This window comes from Mandrillus leucophaeus, unplaced genomic scaffold (assembly GCF_000951045.1).
Source record: "Mandrillus leucophaeus isolate KB7577 unplaced genomic scaffold, Mleu.le_1.0 Scaffold1370, whole genome shotgun sequence".
Taxonomy (NCBI): Eukaryota; Metazoa; Chordata; class Mammalia; order Primates; family Cercopithecidae; genus Mandrillus; species Mandrillus leucophaeus.
In genome coordinates, this window is record NW_012101333.1 from 112,900 (window position 1) to 121,552 (window position 8,653).

The 8,653-nt window shown below is 51.1% G+C and overlaps 1 protein-coding gene across 1 annotated transcript in view; it reads right to left on the minus strand.

Annotated features, from left to right (window-relative positions):
- Positions 1-1,898: 1,898 nt before the first annotated feature.
- The window catches only part of FOXN4 (forkhead box N4), a 31,984-nt gene continuing 25,229 nt past the window's right edge, over positions 1,899-8,653 (minus strand). The window contains exons 9-10 of the mRNA XM_011973419.1: positions 5,308-5,700; positions 1,899-3,841 (exon numbers count right to left, since the gene is read on the minus strand). Of these exons, the coding sequence (XP_011828809.1) occupies positions 3,582-3,841; positions 5,308-5,700 (653 nt within the window). The 3' untranslated portion in view covers positions 1,899-3,581. The remainder of the gene's footprint in view (positions 3,842-5,307; positions 5,701-8,653) is intronic.

The following is an 8,653-nucleotide window of genomic DNA, read 5'->3' on the forward strand; positions in this document are numbered from 1 at the left end:
ACATATTCGCAGGTTCCAGGGATTAGGACTGGGGAGGAAAATAAAGATAGATTGTGTCCCGGTATACACTGCAGGGAGTAAGCCCCCTATACATGCTAGCGAATGCTGTTACTATTTTTGTTGTTAGAATGTGGGTGATTTCTCATAGAAGGGGAGGAAAAGCTTTAGAAACATGATCTCGGAGCCTCAGTTTCCTCATCTGGGAAATGGGAACATCCCACTGGTTGTGCAGGCTGTGGTGCGGTTCCAGGGAGATGCTGCCTGACTGTGTTGAACTCTGTGCAGCACACAGCAGGTGCTTACATGACGGCAGTTTGTGTTTTTCTCCTATTAGTTGCTCGGCCCCGGAAGGAGCCTCATTTCCCTCATGTCTCCTGCATGCTTTCTTCTGGTGTCATCATGGCCGGGTGGCACTCTGGCTGTGCACACCGTGCATCGGTGGCACTCTGGCTGTGACCAGAGCTCTGCCTAGAGCTTGTGACCCGGGCATTTTTGCCTGGACTCGGCACACCTGACTCCCACTTGCCCATGGTCAGGAACAGAAGTCAGACTCAGCTGTGGCTCCCAGCCCTTTCCTGGTGGTGACGCAGTGGCTGGGGCTCCATTCTCCCAGCTGAGCACCCCAGGAGATGGAGGGTACCCCTGTCCCCTAGCTCCTGCAAAGTCCCTGGGGGATGCTCATCAGCTGTGAACACCATGGCCTAGGTCACTTGTTCCTCACTTCAGCCAATTTCAGAGGGTGGCTGGGGGCTGTGATGCTTTTGGCCAGCCTGGGTTCACAGGGTCATTTGGGAGCCAAGCCAAGGAGAGGGTGGTACAGGTGCTGGGCAGAGGAAGCCAGGGCTGCTGCAGGCACCCTCTCCCTGCCCCAAGCCTGGCCTCCACCAAGCACTTCCTGACACCACCCACAGCCCATCCTCCCAGACATACTTCGTCACTCATAAAACGTTGCATGTGCATGAATCTGGTCTCCTCTGAGGCTGCAGGCCACTTCCTGGGTGGGCTTAAGAATTAGACTCCTGCCTGTAATCCTAGCACTTTGGGAGGCTGAGGCGGGCGGATCACAAGGTCAAGAGATTGAGACCATCCTGGCCAACATGGTGAAACCCTGTCTCTACTAAAAATACAAAAATTAGCTGGGTGTGGTGGCATTGCCTGTAGTCCCAGCTACTCGGGAGGCTGAGGCAGGAGAATCGCTTGAATCCGGGAGGCCGAGGTTGCAGTGAACCAAAATTGCACCACTGCACTCCAGTCTGGTGACAGAGTGAGACTCTGTTTGAAAAAATAAAAAGAGTTAGACTCTCAATTAATATATAGTTTGCCTGTTATATCTTGGACAGCAAGTCACCTGCTTTATTCCCCTGAGCCTCAGTTTCTTCATCTGTGACATGGGTGTAGTAACAAATCAGACATGCTTACTACGGCTGTTGTGAGGACCAAATGAGCTAATTGACAGCAGTGACTAGTACGGGGCCTGGCATATAGCAGGTGCTGGAAGGGGTGTGTCCGTTTCCATCTTGTCTTTTCTGACATGAGTACACACCTGAGCTGTGCTGCTGAGCTCCAGGACACACTCAGCCAGCCCTACTTCTCCAAGCCTCTGCTTTCTGAGTAGTAAATGGCATTCGTGATCCCTGCCTGAAATGATGCCTGTCAAGCGCCAGTTCTCAGGGACAGTAAATGGAGGCCGTGCTCCTTGTAACCTTCATGACAAACTCCCCCCAGTTTCTGGTGCGATGGGGAACTTGGTATCAGAATGCCTGGGTCTGGTGTGCAGTGGTGTCACCTCTCTGGGCCTCAATTTCCCCATCTGTAAATGGGACCTCACCTGTAAGGGATGAGTGAGTAGTGTCATTATCCTTTATCTCCCTTTGACCTTCTCACAAGCCACAGAGCTGCCGTTCAGCCTTTATTGATAGAAGACAGTTACTCAATTCTACACTGACAGTCTTGATGTTACTCAAACACGGAGTCTTCACGAATAACAATTTCAACACCTTATCGGGGGCCATGTCACACAAAGCAGATGACAGTGCAGGTCGGACGGGTAGCACTGGGATTGTGTCTAAGGGTGGTGGATGCTCAGTGGAAAGTTCCAGAACTAGGAAAAACTTAAAGCTCTCCCTTCAAGGCGGGGCTTAATGCCAAAGCTCCCAGGCAGCTGGCTGAGCTGTTGATAAAACAACATCCTGGCTCTAGGGTTCGGGAACTCCCAGACACAGTCAACATCCATCTGGTGGAAAGAGCGGGGTGGTGCGTGAGGCTGCAGCTTCTCCAGTTTTGTCTCAACTTTGCTGGGAGAGCATTTTTCACAATTGACTAGCTCACTCACCTGTCTCTCCTTTCACCCAGCTATCTGAGGAACTTGCCACTTGGGGAGTCAGTAATTAGCAAGGAGAGAAAAAGAAACATAAAAACAGCTGTAGGACAAAGGGAGGTGAGGAAGTGCCAATAAATATGCATCGAAGTTTTGGCCACCACTCGCCACGTGCTTCGAGCTTGACATGGTTCAGCTGGCTTTCATTCCCTCAGGAGAGTCTTAAATCCCAGTAAAAAGCACCCTCCTCCAGTTCCTCCCTCTCCCATTGCATTTTCTCCTTTGAAAGCCCCCCAAACCCCCAAACAACGGCACCGCCCCTCTTAGGTACATGCAAGAAGAGATGTGAATCATGAACAGGTAGAAAAATATCTGGTCTCTAATATGGAAAAAATAGGATGGTTCACAGTATCAACAGTGCTTGCTGGTTCTAAAAAGTAGCCCCAGGCTGCCAAGGGAATAGAGCCAGTTAGAGATGTCATTCTCTGGCCTGTAGGAGTTAGGATGGCTGGGAGGTAGGGAGGGAGGAGGAGTCTCATTCCAGAGGCCTCGGGCTGGGTTTAAAGAAGTGGGGTGGATGGGCCACAATAAATATAAATAAATTTACACCTGGTCACGGTGCCCGGCATGGCCCAGGAATCTGCTCTAATAAAATTCTAAAAGACTATCGGAAAAGTGGGGCTGAAGGCCACCTGGACTGGCTCCCATTTCAGAGTTCGGCTTGTCCTATCCAAGAGAGAGAGGCTCAAGGTTCTCTGGCTCCATTTCCTGCTCTGGGCCTGGCCCCTCGAGGCTGCGGCTGAGGTTTGATCCACTCAGCCATTTCCCATGAGGATGAATTCAAGGGTTTTCACCCCAGGGTGTCTCCTCAATGCACAAAGGTGTCCCAAAATGGGGTACAGGTCATTGAGGTCACCCAGCCAGGATCCAGGAAGGAGAAGTGTCACTCAACATGGCCAGGCGTTGCAGCTCAGGCCTTGGAGGAGTGTCAAGGAGTCGGGGGACGCTGGGTTGCTTGTCCGCCCTCCTCCATCCTTCTGACTTGGAAGAGCCCCCAGAAACTGTCCCGGAAACTCCAGTGGGGGGCACGAGGAAGAGAGGGGCTGCTGAGGGGAACCGCTTCCCTGTCCAGCCAGCAATTTCGCCACAGGTTCAGGAGAGGCTTCGGGGACCATGAGGGACCTGCCTTCTGGGAACACCCTGATCCAGTCAGTTCTCTGCCCAAGCCGGGTGCCGGGGTTCCGGGGCAGGTGAGGCTGACAGCTCAAAGCAGGGCTATGGGCTTGTTCCCCTGTGCACCCAGGTACTGGGAGGAGGAGCTGGTGCCTGAGGCGGCCACACTGTCCGGAGTGGAGTACGCTGTGTAGAGACCCGTCACCTGCAAGTCTGGGAAGGACTGGTCGCTGCCACCCGAGGCAGGGGTCAGGCCTGAGGCCCCCAGGTCACAGCCAAGTGGGGAGTCTCCGAAGGCGCCCAGTGTGTCCAGGCTGAATCCCTCATCCTTCATCTCCTCCCACAGGTTCCCTTTCAAAGACAAAAGCATTAGGGTGAGCTGGTTTCACATCAAACGACCCGAGTTCGAATCCCCCATCTTAGGGAAGAGGCAGAGACCATGTGTGGCGTCTAAGGTCATGTGTTGTAGAAAAAGGGCATGGGGCCGGGCATGGTGGCTCACGCCTGTAATCCCAGCACTTTGGGAAGCCGAGGTGGGTGGATCACTTGAGGCCAGGAGTTCAACACCAGCTGGCCAACATGGCGAAATCCCATCTCTACTGAAAATATAAAAATTAGCCTGGCCTGGTAGCACACACCTGTAATCCCAGCTACTTGGGAGGCTAAGGCACAAGCATCACTTGAACCCAGGAGGTGGAGGTTGCAGTGGGCCGAGATCGTGCCACTGCACTACAGTCTGGGTGACAGCGAGACTCCATCTCAAAAAAAACAAAAACCAAAAAAACCATGGAAGGGCCAGAGTTGTAGCCCCAGGCCCTCACCTTCCCACTGAATGTCTTTGGGACACTTCCATCTCAGAACCTCAGAATAAGATGGAGATGATCAGTGAATCCAGCTCCTAAGGCTGTGGCAAGGGTTAAACAAGAGGACTTGTGGAAACATTTAGTTCTCATGATATCATTACGGTCAAAGCCAGGGGGACAAGACAATGCTTCCCTTTCTTCAGCACATTGAACTACACAACAGTCCAGGAAAAGAAAGGCAGGGAGGTGCAAATATACCGCTTCACAGCTGCAGCTGACTTGCCACCTGTCCATGTCCCTCGCTAGAGGCAGAACTTGGGACAGAGGCTGTCTCCACCCTTGGCTGAAACATAAGAGCTGCACCGGTGCTAGTGAGTGGATGAAGTGTGAGCCTTCACTGAAACCGGAAATTCCCCTGTTCGTTCATTCATCACATCCCATTTATCGGAGATGATCATGAGGCAGGCAGCAGGTCAGAGTGTGACCTGGCGTGGGGGTGGCACATGGGAGTTGAAGCAGTTACTGATGAAAACTTTGGGGCCAGACAGACTGAGGTTTAACTCCAGGCTCTGCCACTTACTAGCCAGGTGACCTTGGGTGAGTGACTTCACTTCTCTCTGCCTCAGCTTCCTCATCGGCAGAACAGAAATGTGGATGGTGGTGACCTCAGGTGATGCCTGTGGAATGCTCTGGCCTGGTATACAGCAAATGCTCATTTCCTGTTGGCTGCCATTGGCTATAACAGGTTGAACATCCCTAATCCAACCAAACATCTGAAATCTGAACTGCTCCAATGAGCATGACCTTTGAGTGTCTTGTCAGGGCTCAAAAATTTTCGAATTTTGGAGCATTTTGGATTTCCGGATCAGGGATGTTCAACTTGTAAAGGTTGTTGCTATGGGAACGAGACTGTGGGGCAAATGCAGGCAGCACAGTCCTCTCCCTCACTCCCTTTGGCCCCCGGGCCTCTCCCCTCCCCATTCCATTCCCATCACTCCATTCCTCCGGCCTCACCCTGCAGCGCGAAGTCCATGATGCTCGGGTCAAGGGCATCCACCTCAGTGTTCATGTCGGTGCTGATGTTGATGAAGTCTACAGGAGCCCTTCCCATGGCGGGGTGGGGGAGCGGACTGGGGCTGAGGTCCGGCAGGGCATGCAGCGGCGGGGTCTGGGCTGGTGCTGGAGAGTCTGGAGCAAGATGTGCCTGGGGCTGGACCTGGTGGTGCAGGGGGACTGACTGCAGGGACAGGGTCATCAGTGGCTGGGGTGGGAGCTGGGAGACAGCCAGGCAGCCATGTGCCACGGCCACTGTGGTGGCGTGAGTCAGCACAGGGGCCTCTGGTTCCCCCGGTTTGCCGGGGCGCCGGCAGCTTTCAGGCCGGTCGGAGATCAGCTTGTCCAACTCCTCTGCAGACAAGTGGGAGAGGTCACTCAGAACCCACCCAGCAGTTACCGGGCCCCAGCCCAGGCCTGGGTTCAAATTCCAGTGTCACCTAGCAAGCCTCTTGGACACTCTGAACCTCTGTCTCCTCACCTATGAAATGACATAGGCATCATCTCATCTCACAACTTACATTGCCACCCACTGTACATGAAGGTGTCTATTAAATACTTCTCCGCATCCTAGCCCATGCTGGGTGTTAATATTTTATTATTTTAAACATCTCGGCCCATCTAGCAAGACACGATACACTCTGCACAGGGTTGTTGTGGAGATGTAACAAAATCACAAATTGTGCAGAATCTTTGAGGAATAAGAGATGAATCAAAGGCTGGGCTCATGCCTGTAATCCCAGCGCTTTGGGAAGCTGAAGCAGGAGGACAGCTTGAGGTCAGGAGTTCAAGATTCGCCTGAACAACATAGTAAGATACCATCTCTACAAAAAATAAAAAACCTTAGCTGGGCATGGTGGTGTGTGTCTGTAGTACCAGTTACTTGGGAGGCTGAGGTGGGGGGATCACTTGAGCCCAGGAGGTTGAGGCTGCAGTTAAGACATGATTGCACTACTGTACTCCAGCCTGGGTGACAGAGCAAGACCCTGTCTTTAAAAAAAATGTCATCAGATAATAACATTAGCCCCTTTCATCAGGACAGTGCCTTACAGGACAGCCCTGTAACCCTAGGGCTTCATTTAAATCTCCTAACAGCCCTGCAAGGAGGTAAGGCCGTGATTACAAATCCCGTAAGACAGGGACAAAATGTATTTACATGCAAGGGGCCCTGGCCACTCCCTGCTACCAAAGAGACATTAAGAAGTGTTGCCGTGGGTTAAAAATCCTTAATACTCTTGGGTATAAACAAGTAAAGACAAATGACTCTCAAATTATTTTTGGTTATTGGTTATGTCTTGTTGAGTGCAACACAGGGTTGAGAGTAGACAGGGTCCCAAGATCTATCTGGGTTGCACCCATTTTAGGAATGAGAACACTTAGAATCTAGAAGGCAGAATAACTTGCCCAAGACTTCACTCCAAATATGTGTCAGTACTGGCCCTGGGTCTCAAGCCAGACTCCAGAGCTTTCGGTGGGCTGGGTGCGATGTGATACCCCCTCAACTGAGGGACCATTGGCTCCTGCTATAGCCCTTCTTCCTGCCTTGAGTTGTTCACCCCCAAGCCACACTCTCAGCCCCATTCCTACCCAACACGGTGATACCCAACAGACTCTGGCCATACTCCGAAGGCTGGGGCAGAGTTAGCCTCCACGTCACAGTCCCCATGCACATGTCCCTTGGATGGCCCCACCTCATATCCATTAATTTTTTTTTTTAAAGCAGATGCAATCCTTTTTCTAATTAGGAACAGGATAGAAGTTTTGGAAAATACAGAAATATATGAAAAATACAAAAGTTATCAATGATCTCTCCATTCACAGTAAAGATTTTGGTGTACTTCTTCTCAAACACACAAGCATAGTTATTCTCTCTCTCTCATACATACATACATTTTTGGGAGGCAAATCAATATGGACATATATGTATTTTAAAATGTGATCTTGCTGTGGATATTGATTTATAACCTGCCCTTTTTCACTTATTGAGAACATTTTTTTCTTTTTGGACGGATTTTTGTTCTGTCACCCAGGCTGGAGTGCAGTGGCTTGATCTCGGGTCACTGCAACCTCCGCCTCCTGGGTTCAAGTGATTCTCCTGCCTCAGCCTCCCGAGTAGCTGGGATTACAGGCGCCTGCCACCATGCCCAGCTAATTTTTATATTTTTAGTAGAGATGGGGTTTCACCATGTTGGCCAGGATGGTCTTGAACTCCTGACCTTAGGTGATCCACCCGCCTCGGCCTCCCAAAGTGCTGGAGTTATGGGCATGAGCCACCACGCCCGGCCTAACATATCTTTATATTCCAAAAATACTGAAAAATATTTCTCATCTCTAATACTTGCAAGGTATGTCATTCTATTTATTTAACCAACCCTCTCTTGTGAGATGTCTGGACTGCTTTCTATATTTCACTCTTAGAAATAATTTTGTGATGGATAACTTTGTTCATAAACCTTTTGCTCAACTCTTTGCTCTTCACAATACACATTGTCAGAAGTAGAATAATTGGACCAATCCATGGGTACCATTTGCAGGTGTTTGATATATTAGCTTTCCCTCAAAAAGTGTAACAGCTTAAATTCCTATCCATTGTATACGAAGCTGTCTATGTTTCCACATCCTAGTCCACACTGAGTGTTATTATCTTAAACATCTCTGCCAATGTGGTAGGAAAGCAATGTTTATCCCATGGTTGTGTAGTTTGGCATTTCTGGGCAAGACACTATGGATGACAAGTGAGATCCAACAGCTTTTTTCTGTTCCTGATCAGGCCCCTCAATTACTTCCGCCACTGGATAGGGCTGGGGAGGGAGAGGCCAATTTCATAGGAGGGAGGTTTGCCAGACTCCTGTCTTCCCATCATCGTATCTGAGAAGTGTTACAGACTGGGTAGGGCATAGGCAGAGCTGGGGCTGGGCTGGGAGGAGGGGCGTGTGGTGTGCATGTGTGCATGCATGTGTGCATGTGTGTGTGCATGCGTGCATGTGTGTGTGCATGCGTGCGTGCATGTGTGCACACACTGGGGGCTGTCCGGGCCTCTTGGCCATGCTCTGGTGGATGGCGGCCAGGTGCTTCCTCTTCCACTTGTGTGCATGCATGTGTGTGCATTTGTGTGTGCACTGTGTGTGTGCACACTTTGGGCTGTCCGGGCCTCACCAGGGTTGGCCATGTTCCGGTGGCCAGGTCCTTCCTCTTCCACGTGTGTACGTGTGTGCATGTGCGTGTGTGTGTGCGCATGTGCGCTTTGGGCTGTCCGGGCCTCACCAGGGTTGGCCATGTTCCGGTGGCCAGGTCCTTCCTCTTCCAC